At 38.7% G+C, this 21,327-nt stretch overlaps 1 protein-coding gene across 8 annotated transcripts; it reads right to left on the bottom strand.

Moving 5' to 3' along the window:
* Nucleotides 1-630: 630 nt before the first annotated feature.
* impdh1b (IMP (inosine 5'-monophosphate) dehydrogenase 1b) lies at nucleotides 631-20,098 on the bottom strand. 8 transcript variants are annotated; one of them, XM_041780519.1, is made up of 17 exons: nucleotides 19,943-20,098; nucleotides 17,570-17,668; nucleotides 17,321-17,401; nucleotides 13,759-13,807; nucleotides 9,231-9,332; nucleotides 9,063-9,137; nucleotides 8,854-8,859; nucleotides 8,450-8,656; nucleotides 8,248-8,335; nucleotides 7,965-8,164; nucleotides 5,932-6,022; nucleotides 5,673-5,768; nucleotides 5,094-5,237; nucleotides 4,784-4,928; nucleotides 4,549-4,692; nucleotides 4,378-4,461; nucleotides 631-2,613 (listed from the first exon to the last, which is right to left on the bottom strand). In XM_041780519.1, exons 2-17 carry the CDS (start codon nucleotides 17,665-17,667, stop codon nucleotides 2,592-2,594), a joined length of 1,632 nt encoding a protein of 543 aa, XP_041636453.1. In that variant the 5' UTR covers nucleotide 17,668; nucleotides 19,943-20,098; the 3' UTR covers nucleotides 631-2,591. The 8 variants fall into 8 exon arrangements, with proteins under 8 accessions (XP_041636453.1, XP_041636455.1, XP_041636454.1 ...); XM_041780521.1 differs by having other exon boundaries at nucleotides 17,321-17,398; XM_041780520.1 differs by having other exon boundaries at nucleotides 19,834-20,092.
* Between the last annotated feature and the right edge of the window lie 1,229 nt (nucleotides 20,099-21,327).

Raw genomic sequence — 21,327 nt, 5'->3', positions numbered from 1 at the left:
TCAGGTATCTCAGGCCCTTGTTCAGGAGTGAGGGTAGAATAAACCATGAGATTGATGGGGGGATTAGTGCAGTTTTGCAGGCACTGTGCTAGACCGTTGTGAAGAGGAGACCTGAGCCAGAAGGCAAAGCTTTCAATTTACCAGTCAGTCTTCGTTCCAACCCTCACCTATGAGGAATGAATGAGATCGAGGGTTCAAACAGTTGCAGTGGGATTCCTCAGGAGGATGTCTGGGCTCAGCTATTTAGAGAAAGGGTGAGGAGCTCAGACATTTGGAGGGACCTCGAAGCAGAGCTACCGCTCCTTCACATCAAAAGAAGCCAGTTGAGGATGCCTCCCGGTCGCCTTCCAGTGGAGGTCTCCTAGGCAGGTTCAACTGGGCGGAAACACCAATGTAGACCCAGAGCTCACAGGAGGGATTATACATCCCATCTGACCAGGGAGCGCTTTGGAATCCCTGAGGTACTGGAAAAGTCGCTGGGGAGATGAACTTCTGGGTTGGCTTACTTGCCAATGTGACCCAAACCCCATTTACACTGGAGGAGATGGATGGATAATTCAATAAGACAACACTCTATTCACAGTTTGACATATTTATTTTTCTTTACCATACTGAACAGCAAAAGCAACATTTTCTCTTGAGTGTTTTATTGTAAACATGTGTTAAAGCAATCATAACTCCAGAATGAAGTGAATACCGAGTCTTTTCCATCCATCTGAAAAGCCTTCTTTTAAGGTTTGGGTTGTCGGTTGCAAAAGCTACCACTATATCCAGGCAACTGTAGCAGCTTCTCTACATACTGAAGAAATTTAAAAAACAAAAGTGCAGCACTATAAAAAAAACTGTAAACCTAATCTCCCATTTAACACTATGTATAAGCTTTTAAGATGGGCTAAGAAGACTCAGTGTGTTGCAAATAAGACATTTGAACCTGAATTATCTTTTTTGATGGAAATCTTAAAACAAGCAGCAGTCTTTATTAACTGAATATGGGCATATTTTTCCATATATTTTCCATAAACATCCTCTTACAGTTTCATCCAACTGCAAGGTTTTTGTTAGTCAAGTGAACCATGTGCAGGGCAACATACTAGCATTAGCACTATAGAAAGCAACTCAATTCTTACAATCAGGGACATTTTATATATATATATATATAAAAAAAAATCTAGCAAAAGAGGACATCCATTATGAAAATGTTAGAAAAACCTACATAAGCAGAACAATAAAGCTAGCTGTTTAAAAGTAAGAAAAGGAGGCGACAAGGTGTTTTAAGCATTTTGCATTTTCACTGCCTTTATCCATCCCCGTTTCAAGGCATATCTCCGGTAAAAAGAAATAAAAGAGAACCTAAGCCACACTTAGGACGCAGGAATGAACAAGTGTGAAGGTAAAAAGCGGCTGGTTGCACAAAATTTGGTTTGGAAATTACAAAAGAAGAGTGTCAGAGGAAGTGTAAATACACTTGGCAGTATGTATGCAGTTACACTGAAGCAGAATATAAATACAGCCATGATTGGCTTAGTGAAAAACAAACATGCATATCAAAAACACTTCATGCTCAATTTGAAGCCCGCCCCAAGACTATACAGGTTTAATATAAAGGTTGTCTTATCTAAAAGTATTCAAATTTTGGGCAGAGAAATTGTCCTCATTAACTTTCCTTTATTGATTTGATGCATTTGAGAACTCGTTCTTTTACCTGATTATCTTTTGGTCCCCTTCATGCTCAACATATGAACACGATGCACTATGGGACACTTTTTTGGCTCAAGATGTCTTTAGGGGAAAATGAAAGTCCACAGAGAATACTGTGGGTCTGTCTAATAATTGGAGATGACACTGGAGGACATAAAGATGACTTGTAGCAAAATTTCGTACCTCAGGATCTGTAATTCATGAAGTAAACAATAAGCAAAAAGCTACTGTTCATTTAGTGGTGAATTTTAGTGAAGAAAGGTAAGATTGCCGTGATGCACCGACACACTGCACACACAATTGTTTGTATTCTGCACACTGTGTGTTCAAGATTTAGGACACTGGAGTCAAACAGGGGACATTTAAAAGCTTGGATCTGCAAAAAAAACGCCAAAAATATGTCAATCTGTTTTGCACCATGGCTATTTCCGATCCTTTACTTTAAACAAGACAGATACACCCAGTGCACCTTCACTTTGTCCAAAAACACATTTTTTACGTAGTCTCACACTCGTCCATTCAACACACATTCATGCACCACATTCTCACTACTATCAACATACATACGCAAAAAATTGGGATCAGCTGCATACTCAAGATACAGGTTTTTTTTTTTTGTCATTCTGAAACCCTGATGCGCCGTTTCTTGAGTGCAAAGTCCCTGGTGTTCAGAGAGTTGGGTATCAGTTTGAAGATGTCACTTCACTACGGTGCCTCTTTCCTCCCCAAAGCAGCTGGCTTGGATCAGAGAGAGAGAGTAACAGTGGGTATGATGCAGGGGAGGGCAGAGAGGGTGTAGTGGGTGCTGCGATTTTTTTAGTGGCAATTGAACATTTGGTCACTGTTAGATTGGGTGTCACATGCACCGACGGCGTGCACTTTGTCCCCACTGTTCAGTAAAGCCGCTTCTCGTAACTGTGGAGGTAGAGAGAAAAATCGGACAGAAATAAGTGTTTGCTAGGACAAAGAAAAGTAGTATTGTACTGCAACAAATGTGTGAGAACTCCCTATTTCTCAGGAAATTATACCTATCCACAAAGCTACAGTGACTATAAAAATGTTTTCACCCCCTTGGATGTTTTACCCTTTTATTGATTTTATAAATCAATCATGGTCAATATAATACTTTTTGTTTTTTTGACAATAAAATGACAAAAAAAACAAAAAACATTTTAATGTCAAAGTGAAAACAAATTTGGAAACTTCAATTTTACTCCATCCTTCTTTGTAAAACTGCTCCAGCTCTGTCAGTTTCCTCAGGGATTGGGCATGAACAGCCCTTTTCAAGTCCAGCCAAAATCCTCTACTGGATTGAGGTCTGGGCTTTGACTTGGCCACTCCAGAACATTCCCCTTGTTTTCTTTAAACAAGGGGTATGCTTTTGGTCGTTGTCTTACTGGAAAAAATTTTCTCTGTAGTTCTCTTGCAGACTGAATAAGATTGTTGTCCAGGATTTTCCTGTACTTTGCTGCATTCATTTTACCCTCTACCTTTACAATCCTTCCAGGTTCAGCTGCCAAGAATCATCCCCACAGCATGATGTTGGCACCATTGTGCCTCACCGTTAGGATGGTGTGTTTGTGGTAATGTGCAGTGTTTTGTGTCTGCAAAACAAAGTGTCTTTTCTGGTGGCCAAAAAGCACCATTTTGGTCTCATCACCCCAACTCTAGTGGAGATTTAATGAGTATTCTTCAACGGTGGCTTTCTTTTTGCCACTCTCCCATAAAGCTTTGACTGGTAAAGAACCTGGTCAACAGTTGTTGTATGCAGTCTCTCCCATCTCAGCTGCTGAAGCTTGTAACTGCTTCAGAGTAGTCAAAGGTGTCTTGGTGGCCTCTCTCACTAGTCTACTTTCATACGATCAGTTTGCGAGGACGGCCTGATCTAGGCAGATTTACACATGTGCCCTATTCCTTGATGATGGATTTAACTGAACTCTGGGGGATGACCAGTGCCTTGGAAATTATCTTGTATTCATCCCCTGACTTATACTTCTCAATAACCTTTTCTCTGAGTTACTTGGAGTGTCCTTTGTTTTCATCGTGTAATGGTAGCCAAGAATACTGATTAACCAGAGACTGGACCTTCCAGACGCATGTGCCTTTATACTGCAACCACTTGAGACACATTCACTGCATTCAGGTGATCCTCATTGCTAGCTTTATCATAAAGAACAAAAGCTAATATTTCTGCTCGAAAAGGCTTCTTCCTAAACTTCCTTGCCACTATCAGCAAATTTTATTTGCTATTGTGGGGTTTGCAAATGTCAAAGTCACACAAGCTGATGATGAAAAATATCAGTGGGAGCCAACAACAAATCTAAGTTCCCTATTCTGCTTCACGTTTTGGTGAATTACATCACCTGCCCTTTCAGGAAGTACAAACAAGCTGTTTCTGACCTTACAGTTTAGTCAAACTTCCCTTTAAAGTGGAGGTTTGCTGTTTTTTCTACAGGGAATGACAAATAGTAAAAACAGCACCTACATTTTTGAGTTACAGACATTCAGAGCTGAAGGTAATACACTTCTAAAACAAATTTTCCCTATAGGGAATATTAAATTAGAAAACTATACATTCGATTTTTGTTCTGAGTAACTCTGGCTTTCATTGCTCTGGTGTCCTTCAAGTATCCAAATGTATTAAAACAAGTGGTTTAATGATACTTTAGTAGTACTTACGAATGGAGACCGTGAACTCCTCCCTCCACCTGTGCAGACATGGTGCGCTTTTCAAACTTAAGCTCTCCCGAGTACATCATGGAACTAAAGGACAACAGAAAGATTAGAAAATTCAATGCACATTGAAGATTATTTTTCTGTTACTCCCTATTATTTCAAACAGGCACTTACCGGAGGACAGAGAGACTCTTTGCCCCAATGTCTTGGCAGCCATGCTGGATGCCAGCGATCAGGTATGGTACAAACTTGTGGATGGAGCCTTTATCCTGGACTGAACCAGACACACCCTGGGCTACTTTTACCTTGTCACCCTCACTGTGGAAAAGCATCAATTAATTTTACTCTGATCCAAAACACACTTTTGACATACAACACTAGGATCTTGGCTTATAACTACTCCAAATACCTAAAGTAGCGTTTCTGGCTGCTGGTGCTCTTCTCCATGGCGTCCAGGGAGCCCATACCACGGTATTTCTTCAGCCGCACACCGTCTGAGAAGAAGTACTCTCCTGGTGCTTCAGTTGTTGCAGCTAGCAAAGAGCCCATCATAACTAGAATAGAAAAAATAAAGATACATTATTGTGAGAAAAAGGCAACATAACAGAGTAAGTTTCATTGACCAGATTCTCCAAAGATTAAAAAAAAAAAAAAAAAAAGTATAAAATATGATGGCTAGATGAGCTTGTTTTTGTGTGTTTTGATCTCTAAAATCTCACCAGTTGATGCTCCAAGAGACAGAGCCTTCACCACATGACCAACAGTCTGAATGCCACCATCAGCGATGACAGGGACGCCAAAACGCCTTGCATACTCTGCTACCTTGTATACTGAGGTCCCCTGGGGCCGCCCGCACGCCATGACTACAAAGATAGAAAACACATCAGATATTACTACCATGGAAACAAATCAAGTAGGGGACAAACAAACACAAATAAAGGTAATTAAAAGCAAATATGATTAAAAAAAGTAGAAGAATTATTTTTAGCTCCATGTTTTTTTTTATCCTGCACATTCTCCCTCATGCTCTTGTTGGCGTACATGACCCAGTCAGAGCATGAGATGCTTGTTACCATGGCAACACAGAACAGGGCCCTGGTCGGATCACCATGACAACTAGGAGTGGTCTCAGGGTATCTGTTACCATTCGTAACCGATACCCTTTTATCGTCTCAGTGTAGCTCGTAGACAGATTTAGAACAGGTACAGCTCAGGCTGATTAATGATTTCTCCTCCCAGTATTTAAATCAACCTGTTCAGGAAACAGGTTGCAAGAGAAAAAAAAAGGGGATGAGTACCTTCTTGTGTGATGCAGATAGAGCCGCAGCCCATTCCCACTCTCAGAGCATCGACACCAGCGTCGATCAGATTCTTGGCCTGGGCTGCTGTGACCACTGTAGAGGGGTGAAGAGTATCCAAATGGTAAGGGAATGTGGAAAACAGTACGAATAATGTTTTTAAATAATAAATTAGAGATGGGTGTGAATAAAAGAAAAAGTCAAGTCATTTACACTTAAACTTAGAAACAGCAGTCCCGTCCTGCAAACACAAACTCACCATTTCCTCCTACCACTTGCAAATCAGGATGCTTCTGTTTAATGTAATTAATCATGTTGATCTGATACACCGAGTTCCCTTGTGAAGAGTCCTGCAGATACAATTAAAAAAAAGATAATAGATCAATTTTTTTCAATATGCAGGCAAAATGGTCTGTACTGTAAACATGCGCATGTCAAAAAAATGTTAGTCCATGTATTAATTGTAGTCATAGTGTTAAGGCCACATTTGATCCATGTTTGTGCTACTATTTTGTATGGTTGTAATGTTAAGTTGTAGTAAAAATGTTTTATCCAGACATTGTACATGGTCAATTTTCAGTGCAATTTTTCATTCCTTCCAAAAATCTACACAGGTATTATTTTAAAATTTAAAAGTTTAAAGTTAAGTTTTATTTGTGTTCAACTGTATTTTTTGTACAGGTTTACTTTGAATTTTGAATCAAAGTAGAATAAGTTTGCTAAAAAAATGTGCTCAAGTTTTATCTATATTTTTGGTACAGGGCTAATTTAAATTTCAATATACACGAAATGTGGTACTTTTTGATCAAGGTTTTATTCAAAATTTTGCACAAGTGAAATTATTATGTTATCTATACATTTAATTTTAATTTGTACTTGAGTCATTTTTCATTTTTGGTTGTTGCTATTGTTTGGATTAAAATTTAATTTTGTATGGATGTAAATATTATTATTACTAATACTGTATAGGTTTGATTCAGTCTTTCCATTTTGTGTTTTTTTTTTTTTTTTTTTTTTTTTTAAGTCATTCAGAGGTGGATTTGCTGGTCTGTTTCGGATCATTGCATAATCAAAGTGCTCTTCAGCTTGAGGTCACAAACTGCAAGCCATCCAGACCCTGAAGCAGCCATCACACGACCACCACCATGTTTGACTGCTGATAAGATGTTGACGCATACCTTCCAAAGTTCAACTTTTGTCTTGACAATCCACAGAACATTTTCCCAAAAGTCTTGGTGAAGATGATTTTAAGCGAACAGGAGACAAGCCTTTGTGTCCTTTTTAGTCAGCAGTGGTTTAAGCCCTGGAACTTTTCAACTGGTGCCATTTTTGCCCAGTCTTTTTCTTAATGTTGAATCATGAACACTGACCTGAACTGAGGCCAGTGATGCATGCAGGTCTCTACATGTTGTTGTGGGTTCTTTTGTGACCTCCTGGATGAATCATCAATGTGCTTTTGGAGTAATTTTGGTAGGACAGCAACTCCCTGGAAGGCCCATCACTGTTCCAAGTTTTCTCCATTTGTGGATAATGGATTCCACTGTAGTTTTTCGCAATGCCTTAGAAACGGCTTTGTTACCCTTTACAGACTGATAGATGTGGATGCGAATTCTCATCTGTTCTTAGATTTCTTTGGATGGCGCCATGATGTGTTGTTTTTCTAGCTCTTTTAGCCTACTTCCCTTTGTCAGACAGGTTCTATTTAAGTGATTTCTTGATTCAACAGGTGGGGTAGTGATCAGGCCTGGGTGTGGCGAGTGAAAGTGACTTAGCCTTTCAGCTTTCCAAAAATTGTGGTTAATCACAATTAACTCATGCTTTAACATCTTTTTACATAGGGCCAGGAAGGTGTGGGTGGCTTTTTCCCTTAATAAATGAAATAATTTAAAAACTGCATTTGTTATACAGGTTATCTTTGTCTAACATTAAAATTTGTTTCATGATCTGAAACTTTAAGTGGTGTGTAAAAAATAAGAAATAAGCAATGGGGGGAAATACTTTTTTTACAGCACTGTATGTTTGCTTGTGATAAATTTCAGTTACTGTAATTGAATTTTATTTTTTTATGGGTTTATGAGGCAAAAGGGGGAGACGGCATCAGGCATCACTAGATGTGACAGCTTTACCATGTCGTGTCTTGTAAGATATTCTTTGCTTTACTTTTCCACAAGATTAATTAAGTATTCTTTTATTCTAGTGAAATCTAATTAATTCTTTCATGACACTTTTCAGACAGGCACCATTGATAAAATATACATACAACCATGACTCATCTATCAAAATGGAACCCACCAGTACGACGACATCCACCCCCGCCTGCACCAGCAGGTCCAGTCTGTATTTGTCGTCCTCTCTGGTTCCAATGGCAGCTCCACACAGCAGCTGTTTGCGTGAGTCTTTGGAGGCCAACGGGTAGTCCCTGTTCTTCTTTAGATCTGTCCTGGCGATGATGGCCACCAGCTCATCATTGTTATTTACAATGGGAAGCTTGCCTGGTCACAAAGAAGGAGAAAGGAAGGTTAAAAATGTACAAAAAAGGGACAAAGGCTGATGTGACACACCAACTTTGATTCACCTTTTTTGCTGCGCTGGAGAATATCATTGGCTTCTTTCAGCGTTACACCGGCTGGAGCCACAACCAGCTCATCCCTCTTTGTCATTGCCTTTGAGTAACAAAAAATTGAAATGTTTAATAAACTATAAATATAATATTATTATTAATAAATAATAAATAAACTTCCCATCTAGGATATGCAATTTCTAAGAAACTCACACACCTCCTCTAGGGGTCTGTCATGGTCTTTTTCAGACAGGAAGTCGATATCTCTGGAGGTGACTATGCCCACCAGCTTGCTGCCCATTTTGCCCGTCTCTGTGATGGGGATACCAGAAAAGCCATGTCTTACTTTGGCTTCAAACACATCTCCAACTGTGTGGCGTGGACTCATGACGACGGGGTCTGTGATAAAACCCTGCTCGAACCTCTGAAAGCAAACATTAAGCAAGAATTATTATATATTTTCCTCTCTTTAAATTGATGCAAAGCAGCAGGCGCAGCGTTAAACCACACGCAGGACACACGATAATTAATAAACATTAATAAGCCCACAAAACAAAAAGAAAGAAAACACACACAGAAACAAAACAAAACAAAAAACCCAGACAGATGGATGACAATTACCATAACCTAGACGGGGCAAGATGAGAGAACAGGTCAAAGGTGTGATTCACAGGAGGGTAATCAGGCAGTTTAGGGTTAATACTTTAGCCCTTTTACAGGGTAAATAACAAGAAGAAAACAACTAACACACTAATACCAAAGCTACTTCTAAACATGCACCAAGGTTTTCAAATGCTGTTTTGTACATATGAAGGAGAGGAACCACCTACCTTGACTTTGCGGACTTCATTTGCTTGGAACTCTGGTGTGCAGTTGTGATGAATGATGCCAATGCCTCCCATAAGCTATGAAATTCAAAAGATGATTTTTTTTTAGAATAAATCACTGAGTTCTTGTACTTAATACTGAAGCATTTTTGGATAAGTTGGGTCTCTTACCGCCATTGCAATCGCCATGGCGGACTCTGTGACAGTGTCCATAGGGGAGGAGATGAGTGGGGTCTTGAGTGTGATTTTCCTGGTCAGTGCTGATGTCAGATCCTGAGGGCAAAGAGGAGCGTGAACATAAAAAAATACAATTGTTATTTGAAAACAAACCACCAGGGGGCAGTCTACACTGGGATACATGGTACTGTGGTCATGTCCTGTATCTTATAAGGGCTCCTTTTACTTAAAACAGGACATAAAGGTGATAGGAACTGACTTAAATCAGTCTCACTTATTTATTTTCACTAATTAAACAAATATGCTCCAGTTTTGGCTGTCACCATCAATCAGAGGATCAATCTGGTCTGATTTTTTGATAAACTGGTAAAATAAAGGGTTGTGCTTTTAATCCTTTTGTGTGATTTCTTTACTTTTTACAGTTCTCTTATTTGGGTTTGGTTTAGTGGCCTTAAAAAGTAGAGAAAACATCTGTAAAGAGCAAAAAGGTTGGGAAAAGGTTGAAGATAATCAGCACGTTTGTTGTATTTTCTATTGCATCATACTATTAAATCCTAGCTTTTCTACCAAATGTTGGATAGTTGACCAGACTACCTAAGAAAAAAATATACAGTGCTTAACAAATTTATTAGACCACCTGTCATATTTGTCTCAAAGACCATCCAGCATCATGAAGTGCTTTAATGTGGACTCGTTCATTTTCAGTGAGCTCTCCATGTTTTACCATTTTGAACAGGAATGAAGGATTTCAAACTGAATTCACCCAAATTTGAGCCGGCTCACTGGGCTTCTCTGAGAAGTAGAAATTAATCAAGCATAACATTCAACCACTAAAACTAATTTTTCTGTTCAGGAATGCAAGTAAATAACTATAATTTGACATATTAATTAAGAAATAATAATGTGCTTTACTGTTTTTTCAGTTTTTTATATATCAGTACATTTGAAAATTCATGGATAACAATAATAATTATTTTAGCATTAAAAATATCATTTGGGTTAAAGAGCTTCTACATATTGCTTTATTAACCATTACAGAAACATAAAAAATGATTTTGGTAATTACCAATGCTCTTAATTTAGGGCAGCTGTGGCATAAACTTTACTTTGGTTAGGGTGGTCTAATAAATTTGTTAAGAAATGTACATTTGTGCCTGTTTACACAAAAGAGTTTAAGTATGCTCAAGTTGTGTTAATTCCCCCACATCACAGGGGGGACTCTTTGGCTCTGTCTGACTTTTACCCCTATCCCTTGTTTACGAGCACCCACTTTCCCCTCAGAACAGAGTTAATAGGGGTAGTGGTAAAATCGTCCTCTATGAAATGGGACAACCTTTCAGGATAGGGATGCACAACGTTCACTTATTGCCCATGTCTGGTATGTTGATATTTACAAATTCATTTTAGCCAACATAGATAAATACTGCTTTATGGTGGTCACCCAAACCTACGACCTAAGTTCTTAGAGCAAACTTTACATCTTTAGGAATGAGGATGAACTCCAGGACTTCAGGATGTAGATCTGTTGGTTTAGCCTAAAACCTCACAAACTTATTCATACATATGGCCCATATATCAGATGTAAATACTGGCATGAATTTTCATACCTGCAGATTGCTAATTTTCTTTTAAAGCTAATATCTGCTGATGCCAATGTTATGCTGAGAATATTGTTTATTTCCGTTAATGTGGAAGGTCAGTTTGTAGTATTATGGGAGATCTCTGTTTTAAGGGCCAATTACCCCTTGCACTTCACCCTATCCCTACATTCCAATAAGAATCAGGCACCCTGCTCTATGACATGCATTATTTTTTTACAGATATACCTACACACATTTGAATACACTATTCATTAAGTGTGTTCCTATTTCTATTAATATGCACAAATCCAATTTTGACAACCCAGAGCAGAGAGCTTTGCATACCCCTGAGATCTTTAGCGCCTCCCTTCAGGGTGCCCTAGGGCTACTGAACCTTCAACAGTCGCATTTTACTCATACATCTAACCGATTCCCACAACAGCCACCGCCAGGTTTGTTATCTTCAGCTGTGTGAGGGAAAATAATGACATTCCTCTCACATGGGAAACCTGCAAATGAGTCCTGTGGTGTCCGAGCTTTCCCTCCTTTATCTGTAGCAGACATTAAATACAGACATTTTCTCAGGAGGGTCAAGTCGAAGGTACAAGACAGCAGCTTACATCAGTGAGTGCATCTGCACTCACCTGCTAAATTCAACTCAGAGTCAGGAAAGAACAAGAACATCACACCTCTGAAGGATTTCTCAGAACTGCTTCATGCACATGTTGTCCCTCTTTGTGTTCGACACCTTACATTGAGCACAAAAGCTTAAACGTAAACCAAAAAAACTTGTTGGTTGAAACACTCCATTCAGAGCTGCAGCTGAGGCCAAAAGTGGAAGCATTCGTGTTATTCAGGCTTGAATAGGCTCACTATCCTGTGAAAAAGTGGGCCAAGACTAGACTCTGTGGAGACGACCAACCCATGACAACACAGTGAGGCAGACAAGCATCTCGCACTGCAACGAGAGCTCTCGGTAACACTGAATGCAATACTGAGAGATTACACGTATCAATTCAAATAAACCCCCTGAAATGGACAGAGCAGAAGAGAGAATTTCATCCAAAGCCCTGAGAATAACTCTCCTGTCCTCCACTGAGAGGCCGATGAGCAACTGAGCAGACACAAGTGTAAACACAAGGGTCGAGGGAGCAGCCAGTGGGTGACCACATTGGGCAAAAATAGCGAGGCAACAGAGGGAAAAAAGAAGTGATTCACTTGGTTTTAAACAGGCAAAACAAGAGTGTTTTTGTCAAAGATGCGGTTATAAAACGATGCTGAGGTCTAGAGTAGAGCAGGTTGTAAAAATCCATTATAGTAAGGCTTCAAAATACCTTATGGCATTAAAGCTGCACTTCCAGTACCTTAAAGATCCTGTGGGAGGTTTTTAAGTGGTTATGAAACTGACTGAAATTAATACTGATGCCTTTTTTTGACCTTCAAAAGCAAACAAAACTGTTAGTATGAGGACTTCCTATTTCTATTAAATTATCTTTAATGTCTGAAACTGATGCCACGGAGTAGATGTCGGACAAACTGACTGACTTACACTGCAAAGGCAGCAGGTAAACTTTTTTAAGAAGATTCTTTACAGCAAAGATTTTCCATGAGTGATACATTTGATCGTTACATGAAGGCAAGATGAGAACTTTTGTAAAAACAAACTAACAAACAAACATGCACATATACAGGAAAAACACAGCAAAATGTAAGGTGCATCAACTTGACCAAAGGGGGGTACCAAAATCAACACAAGCTCTGCATTGTGTTGACAGTAAAAACTGGAATATAATTCATACCAATAAGTAAGACACAGTCTGTTTTGGGAGTCTCCCAGAGGGAGTTTATAACTGCGCTAGGCAATAATATAGTGGTTAAACTCTCAACCTATAGTGATGGTTGTGAAGTAAAACAGAGTTAAAGTCACACGGCCCTTTAAAATGAATATTAAACTACTCTCTGGATCCTAGATCTCTGGACATATAAAAATACATTTAAATCTTGTACAAAATTAATGGTTCTTGTGAAAAAAAGATTCATGCCTTGCATGAAATCACCATTTCACAGACATTGCACGTCATATTTCTTTTTTTCTTTTTAGAAATGGAGCCTCACTTTCAGCTGCTTTAGCCTGTTTATGTGACTGTCCGCCATGTTTACTTCCTCAACTTCTCAGTTCTCGTTTTTGCCCCGACTGCCTCTCCTGAGTACGTGTTTTTCAAGGCACATGAAAATAAAGCATTGATAAAGGAATCTTTAAGATTAAATGTAAATGATGTCGATGGAGAGAACCAACTGGAAGGGTTCTCCCTATGTGACACCATGTCGCAGTGTACTGCCCCATGTTTAGCTACGTAGTGTTTGCTGCAGCCACTTTGATAGACTTGTATTGTCTGAGAGGGGGGCAGATGAGTGTTTGTGAAGTGACGCCACACATTAGTGATTCCCTGGAATATTCTCCCCAGATATACATTCCTCTTTCTCACAAAAACAGCATTCCAGCCAAATTAAGTCAATTTCCTTGTTATTCCATGTTTAATGGTAGATTCTGATTTTATTGGTCACTTCTGTGATCTGTCTGCAATTCTGTTAAAGCGGATATCATGGGGCCTTACATTACTTTTTTTGATGCGAGTCTTCTGCAATGCCAACATTCTCTCTCTTGTTTGACCATTAAAACATATCAGATTTTGACATTTTCTGCTCTGTGAACATCTGCTACTGACATCAGTTCATGTCCATATTATTTTCTGATAGCCAGTGTCAGCTAACAGAACTATTATCGACTGATGTCAATAATAAATCAATATATCGGTGTTTCCTTATTGCAGTAGTTTTTAGGACAAAGCCAACTCTTTGGAAGAAAAAACATGAGGAATCCCAAGTGTGCATCATACATCAGATTTTAGGGTGATAATCTGATAAAGCATAGCTAAACTCACCACTTCGTCTGATGTAAAGTCAATGAAGCCAGGTAGAATCAGGAAGTCACTGAAAGACATAAAAAGGATGCAAAAGTCAGGGCCTAATGCAAGTGTTGCAAGTTTTAAAGATTCATACTTACACTGCATTAAACAGGAATTTTAGAGCTCCTCTGGATTAAACTAAAAAGAAAAAAATATCAATAATAAATTCTGCAAACATATTAGAGAAAAGACGAGAACCATGAATACGTTTGTATATGCTAAGTTACTCAATGTAAATTATCTCATTTAAAAAAATCATTTAACTGGGGTTCCACATTATACATAGGCGTGTAAATACTTATCTGAGCTTGATATAACTTTACTAAATGTCTTACTTTAATTTTTCAAAGACATCTTAACAACTCACATGTGACTACAGGGTAATTATCTTTCTACTCCTTCTGTTTAATTAGAACAACGCTTAAGTTTAGAGCCTCCGCATATTGTTCAGTATAACCTAACTGGTTTCAAAGTAGCTTGATGAAGACCGTGAATGTAGCTGGGTGCGTCCTGGATTTGGTTAAAAAAAAAAAAAAAAAAAAAAAAGCTACAGTTGACCTTTTAGCGTTCCTCCACATTGAACAACATGTGCAGAGGAGCAAGAGTTAGACGCCGGTATGGTGGGCTTGTTTTCAAACCACAGTCTGTATGTATTTTGTGGTTTTTTGCAGATGGGTGAGAGGAAAAAAACAGGCAGGGGAGGAGAGTGAAAGAAATGTGGAGAAACAAGTCGGGCTTTGAATGTTGTTTGGATGTACAGAAACATTTCAGTAACCAAACCTTCGCATTCTCCATTCTATCCACCTGTAATGCTTAAAATCTACCCGTTTTGCATTCTCTCTTCTCTAAACATTGGCTGCCTTGTGGTTGTGAAGAGGACTGAAATAGTTTAACTATATGAGACATGGGTAAGAGGGAGGAGTCAGGTTTGTTTTCCCTTCACTTCAGAGCCCAAACACCCATCAACATAAAACACCATCAGAAAGCCCAGCAGACATCTGCTAGCAATCAGCATCAGCCGCAAACCTCAGGGCTGAATCTACTGACTCAGGGTCAGTGTTCACTCTCATTGTTAAGAAAACACTGGCACTATTATGGTTTGAATTTGAATGTAAAATGTAGACAAATACACAATGCCGAGCGGGAGGGTTTCAGCGCTACAACTGGTCCTCCTCTAGTCCAGATACCAGCACAGCTTCTAAGGGTGTGAGAACAATAGTTTTGCATGTATTTTTTTTTAAGTTTAACAAAGTAAGTCAATGGCAAACATCTGTATGCCTGAGTCACACCACTTTCAACATTCAGTCCCTATTTAAAGTAGAGTTGGCAGCAAAAATGTGTTCATAAGTGCAGCTTTAATTAAAAGTATGTGCTCATATGCCTTTTGTCTGAGGTAACCGCCTTTAATTATGATTCAGAAGGCATAGTCATACATTTGCCAAGTAATTTGCCTCCAAGGCTTTACACTGTTAAAACCTGATGGGTGAAAACTTGCAAATATGGAACAATTAAATTTGATTGCCAGGTTTATTTGGGGACATATTTTGCAATCTGTGTTAAGAGATACTGAAAACATTTTGATACCACAGCAAAAAGAATTCAAGTCCTAAGAACCCAAAAAAATATCAAAACTTGCAAATAGTTATTTACGGGAAGTGCTGTATCCTCTGGTTTGATTAAACAACAAAACACATTAAATAATGTCAGTATTTTGAATTTGACTGCACCAGTGTGGCTCCCTCTTCGGCTTATGGCCACGTCGGGTTAAATATGACTGAAATCTTTTGTACTTTTTGATGATTCATCATTAAAAGATTAATACTAATATAATAATTCTAAACTTTATTTGTATAAAGTTTATTATTATTACATTATTATTCAGATGGAGATTTCTATCTTTTTAGAACCCAAAGTACTAAAAAAGGTATTTCAATAAGCACCAGGCATTTTGACAGTAAGTCTCCATCTATAACATACAAGTGTGTATAATTCCCAACATAACAAGCCTACTTACTTTGTTGCTTCTTGCCAAAAGATTTATGATTAAACTATCCTTTATTATGATGGCATATTAGGGCCACTCTAGAAAAATCAAAACACAAATGTCATCTGTTGATTTTCAAGAAAAATAATCTTTTTTTAATTTAAAAAGTCATACATTAAAGTAAACCAAAACTTTTTTAGATGCTTAAGTCCCAATTAGCCGAGAGCATGGAAAAAAATTGTTCCAAGTTAAGCTGTTTTCTTTGTACAAGTCCTGCAGTTGAAAGTCTAATCAAACAATATTTTTCACTGAGACTTATCAATTGGGAAACACTTGTAATTTTAGCCCAGAATCATCACAGGCTAGGGCTATCCAACTACTTTTTTCAGTTTGGTTTCTCTTAAAACCAATTAATGCAATTAGGTTTTTTTTAAATCATGAGAGACTTTATTTTCGTATAAATAAATATCTATGGGAAGTGATAAAAACCAATCTCCCAACTATGTCCAAAGAAATTTACCAATTGAGGTGAAACCTTATCATATTGATTACACTTGGGTAGTGAGGGGTTGAGACAGAAGATGGATGACTGAAAGAAACTGATTTGGACTCTTTTTGTCCTCAGACCAAACCCATTCACCCCAATTCCTCCTGATATCCACATGATGTCAATTTAGGGCATCATGCACACAAACTGTCCTTTGACCGTGATGCACTTCATTACATTGTGCAAAAGGTTATTCAATCACATGTGGACACACTCAAACACCGTTGCCTTTTTCATTCAATTAGCTTCTGTAAGCAAGAGCAGTGTGGTTAGAGCAAAGAATCAGTGAATTTTCAGCAAATAACTTAAACTGGATATTTGATTTGTTGTGCAGATAATTATGCAGTGAGGCATCTTAAGCATTGAATGTAGTGGTTGTTGGAAATTGTGCAAATATTTTCAAAGGTCAAACTGATAAGAGTTCAGAAGAGGAAATGCTGTGCTTCTCAGTGTCCAACAACCTCTACAATTGAGTTGCACAATGCTTAAATTCCTAAATGATGGAAAATAAAAGGATTATGAAGTGGATCAGAAAAGAAAAACATACAGGATGGAATTAATGTCAAGTTAAAAGTCCTAGAATTGTCTTTAGAATTCAAAGCAAAGCAGATTGAGGTTAAGTAAGAGGTGAAAATTAGTGCTTGATTAGTACTATATAAAAGAATTTGTAAGTAAGGGCACAAGCTGTTCTGTCATGCATGCTGCATTCACAGGACAGGTTGTGTGCTTTGATGGTTAGATGAAGCTAATACAGCTGTTATGTAGCACAGGAAGCAAATTTGATCCCCATGACCAAGATCAAGTTGAGCAAGCCTTTCGTGAATCTTGTCCATCCATGCACTTTCATGACATTAGATTGAGATCTCAGCATGGATTGTCTCAGTCAGAGTAAAGCTTATTTGGAAGGAGAGTCATTTGCTTCCCCCTTATGAATTTCCTATTCGGAGAGACAAAGGATTTTTAACAGGACAGTGTCAAAGCGGTTTAAAGACGACTGTTTTACTCACTTGTAAGTCAACCCATCTCCTTTAGAGCAAAGCTCTTCAGCCGTATGACCATCGGAGACAACGCACTGTTGGTCAGATCTGCTGGTTCAAAATGTGTTGGCCATTACAATGCACTGCTGCGCAAATTTTACCCACTATTGCGCACATATGAGGCTTGAAAACCAGGTGCCTTACTTTTACGAATTTCATTACTTATACTTAGATTTTCGGGTAAATCACTGAAAGTTTGTGATGCAGGGGAGAACTTACTTGTATGTTAGGCCGTCCCCAATAGAGAAGAGCTGCTGAGCCGAGAGTCCATCATCAGGTACGTAACCTGTTCCACCACTGATCAAGTAATCCGCCATGCTGCCAAACAACAAAAAAGGGGAAAATTCAATAATTTATACACAAATATGATACAGAACTAAAGACAGGGAAAGAATGTTCTACTATAACACACAACATCCTCTCTACAGAGGGAGCTTATGTGACCTTTTTACAGGAAAAGATAACCATAGCAACATCAACAGTTTCCAGCCAGACGCCAGTCACTGCGCATGCGTAGCCGGTGCAATCCGCACCGCTTCCTCTCATGAAAACAACCCATTATCATAAGCATAATTAAATTTGCTGTGAATAAATTGTGAAAGGGGCTATTTCTGTGGGTTGTGCTGAAAAATCACAGGTGAATCAGTCACACTGAAATAAACACAGGTGTTTACGTCACACAATAAATATTTATTTAGCATTAGGGAAACTGATTGCAGTCTCTCCGCTTGTAAAAATAACGCATTCAATATTTCCAACGCGGATATTGAGCGGAAAGAGGGGACCGAAATGTTCCCCGCAGTCCTCAAACGACCGCCAGTGATGCAAAATATGGCCGGGTGACCCACTAACATATAACTGAACCGCTGCCGCTAAACTGGGGCTATGCTCACTTTCGATTTTAAAAACTCTCTATTAATGTAACGCTTAAAAACGTGTTAATTGAAACGATATGCAATGATGAGCACGGTATGTCCTCATATGCCTCACCGTCTCGGCTCGAGCACCATCGTCTAGCTAGTACCTGGCCTCGTGACCTACATTTTTATTATCAGTCGCTAACAAACATTAGCTGCCATCTCTGTGCGTACATAGTCCACAAATTGTTGTTTCAGATCAGACCTGTCCTTGTTTGTGCAGTCGAGCTGCAACGATGCATCCTTACTGCTGTAAATCCGTGAAACATAATCCGTGCGAGTATCCATGTTGGCGTCACACATCTCTCCCCTCACAAGCCCACCTGATTTACTGTATTTCTCTCTTGCTCACCAAGCAGCACCAAGAATTTTATTTTAGTCTTGGCCCATATCTCTAATTTTCACCGACTGTGATTGAATGCGAACGGGAAGTCATATAGACGTCTAGAGGGTAAATAAAATACAATTCAATAGTAATATTTTACGTTTTTTAGCCTGCAATTAGTCATGTTCAGAGCTTTTAACTTCGATGCCGAATTGAAGAGTGATTCATTGCACCAAGAATACAACCCTCACGGGTTTTCGACTTTAAAACAGACTCTTCTTAAAACAATGGCAACATTATTTTGGTGAAAGTATAAAAGGAGTTTTGCTGCGCATGTCGGGCGTCTTGCCAACAGCATGTGAGTGCAGGCTGCTTGATAACGCCTCTGACATTTCTAAGGAACCGAAGTGATGCAATGTTATTTTATTTACACGCCGTTCAGGTTGCATGACGGTACATATTGACTACGTGTTACGTACTTAACATAAATTTTAGGTTGCATTATCACCACAGTGACTCGCAGTTTTTATCTTTTACGTTACATTTGCGTTGTGTAATTATACCTGTAAATAACGGTTAGCTAACCGTTAGCGTAACAAATTAGAGCACGTTACAACGGCCGACTTTAATATAGCTGTTATTTTTCAGATTAAATTCCAGTTATGATACTTCGCCGCCAAGTTAACGAGCATGGTACCTAAGAGGACCTCATGTGTACGTGTCATTGTTTGACACGCAACCTATGTTTTCATCACTAGCTTAACACGGTTCACAGCAACCTCGTTATCATCGCTGTAATCCTCAAGTATTTTTCTTTAAACTAACGTTACAGCTCTGTGATTCCATTATGCCTCATAGCTCGCTGATGTCAAGTTAAGATACAACTTTGTTACATCAAATATACACACATGGACAGGCAATCTACATCCGCTCCACATAAAAGACATTCAAACTGTTGTATTTATGTCAATTAGCCAATTATGTGCATGCAGTAGAACTTTTTGCAAATGAAACGAGCAGCGTGTCCTGACTAACGTAAACCCTGCACTTCCATGTGGGAGCATGTTAGCATTTAGCATTAACGTCTTGGTTATTTTTAGTTCCACCACTGTAAAATAATCACCACACTTTCAAACAATTATATCTCATTAAAAAAAAACGTGTTAGAAGTAAAACTGCAGCTTCTCGGTTGCCCTAAACTCCAATCTCTTTCTGTCTATCGAGTAACGTTAGCTAGCTACCTTATGGAGCTGATGCCCACGTTGGCCAAAGGGAAGCAACTTTCCAGCTGTGAGCGTACAGACGTCGGGCTAAAAGAAAGCGACGATAGACTAAACACAGTACTTGTACCTCGAAAAGAAACTGGAAGAAAACACTGGCTCTCGGCTCCAAGATGAAAAAAGTACAGGTCGGTAGCAAAGCGAAATCAGAAGTGATTGCCTGTCGCAGCAGACAGCGAGTGCTGGTGTTATGTACCAGCAAGCAGCGTCACATCCCCTCTCATCATCACAGAGGCGGGTTTAACCCTCTGCATGTGCTGATGGCAAAATTTAGGACCGTTTGTGGGGCAAGTTTTACCTCAGAAATACTGGCAGACAGACTTATAAAAGCTGCCAGTACATTCCAGCTGCCAATGACTGTATTTGGTACTAGTTGGATTTAGTTGTTAAGATGAACCCCTATATTCTCAGTGTTTATCACTGAGGCTTCAACAGGGGTGGTGAGGCTACTTAATACAACATTTAATAGAGGTTGTTTGATGCTTTTTTGAGGCCTTCTTCTAATGCATTTGCAAGGGGAAATTTTGCAGCGTTTGCTCCACTACACATTGGCCTAAGTAATTAAGTAGTAGCCTACTTTTTCAGATTAAGACTTAATAAAACACATTCCTACTTCCCAACAGTTCCCAACAGCCGAAATGAAGCCACTTGGGGTGGAAAAAACAGTAAATTGCTTTGCTAGATACATAGCTAACATTACTACCTGAGAAAATGTAGCTAAGTTAGCTTTAGAAACATACGCTTTATAAAATCTAGCTAAAGGTACAATATGTAAGTTATGTAGATAGCATAGCTACATAGCTTATGGAGCTAAAGTTAGCTTCATAGCTTGATTAGTACATCATGAGCTTTGTGAACATTTGTGAACGAAGCTACGTTATCAATGGAGTGTACGAAGCTAACAGAGCCACAGTAGAGCGATCAGATTTCTAAAGTGAAAACTGAGAGTGTTTCTAGTTCAGGGGACGAAAACTACTTAAAAATTGCCATGATGACGATGATACCATGTATTCATGTATTTTGACACAATTTGCAGGATGCAATTTTCAAGTCACTGAGGGTGCAATATTTTTTTTGACCTGAAATGTGTTTCAATATACCAGTTTAATACATTTTTTGAGACGGGGATGTTGTGCTCTACACTTCATGCAAACATTCACGTGTCAATTTTTCTAGAATAGTTTGCAATAAAAAACCCTACTCTCCATGTTTTGGATATGTTTCTCTATTAAAAAATGAGACAAAAAATGAGAATGATGAAACAAATCATCATTCCCTTCAATGAAATTCATATTGAATTTGCAATGAGTCAAAAAGATTCACAGTTATTTTAACCCTAACCCTCAGCCCTTTATTTCATACAGAATGCCTACTCATTTGATTTTTGCATGTACTGTATTTTAGCATATGCCTCTACAGATACATTGAGTGCCTTCTGAAAGATCAAATCTTAAG

The sequence above is a fragment of the Cheilinus undulatus genome, linkage group 23 (genome assembly GCF_018320785.1).
Source record: "Cheilinus undulatus linkage group 23, ASM1832078v1, whole genome shotgun sequence".
Classification (NCBI taxonomy): Eukaryota; Metazoa; Chordata; class Actinopteri; order Labriformes; family Labridae; genus Cheilinus; species Cheilinus undulatus.
Note: the sequence above shows the minus strand (reverse complement) of the source record. Positions and strands in the feature narration are given on the sequence as shown.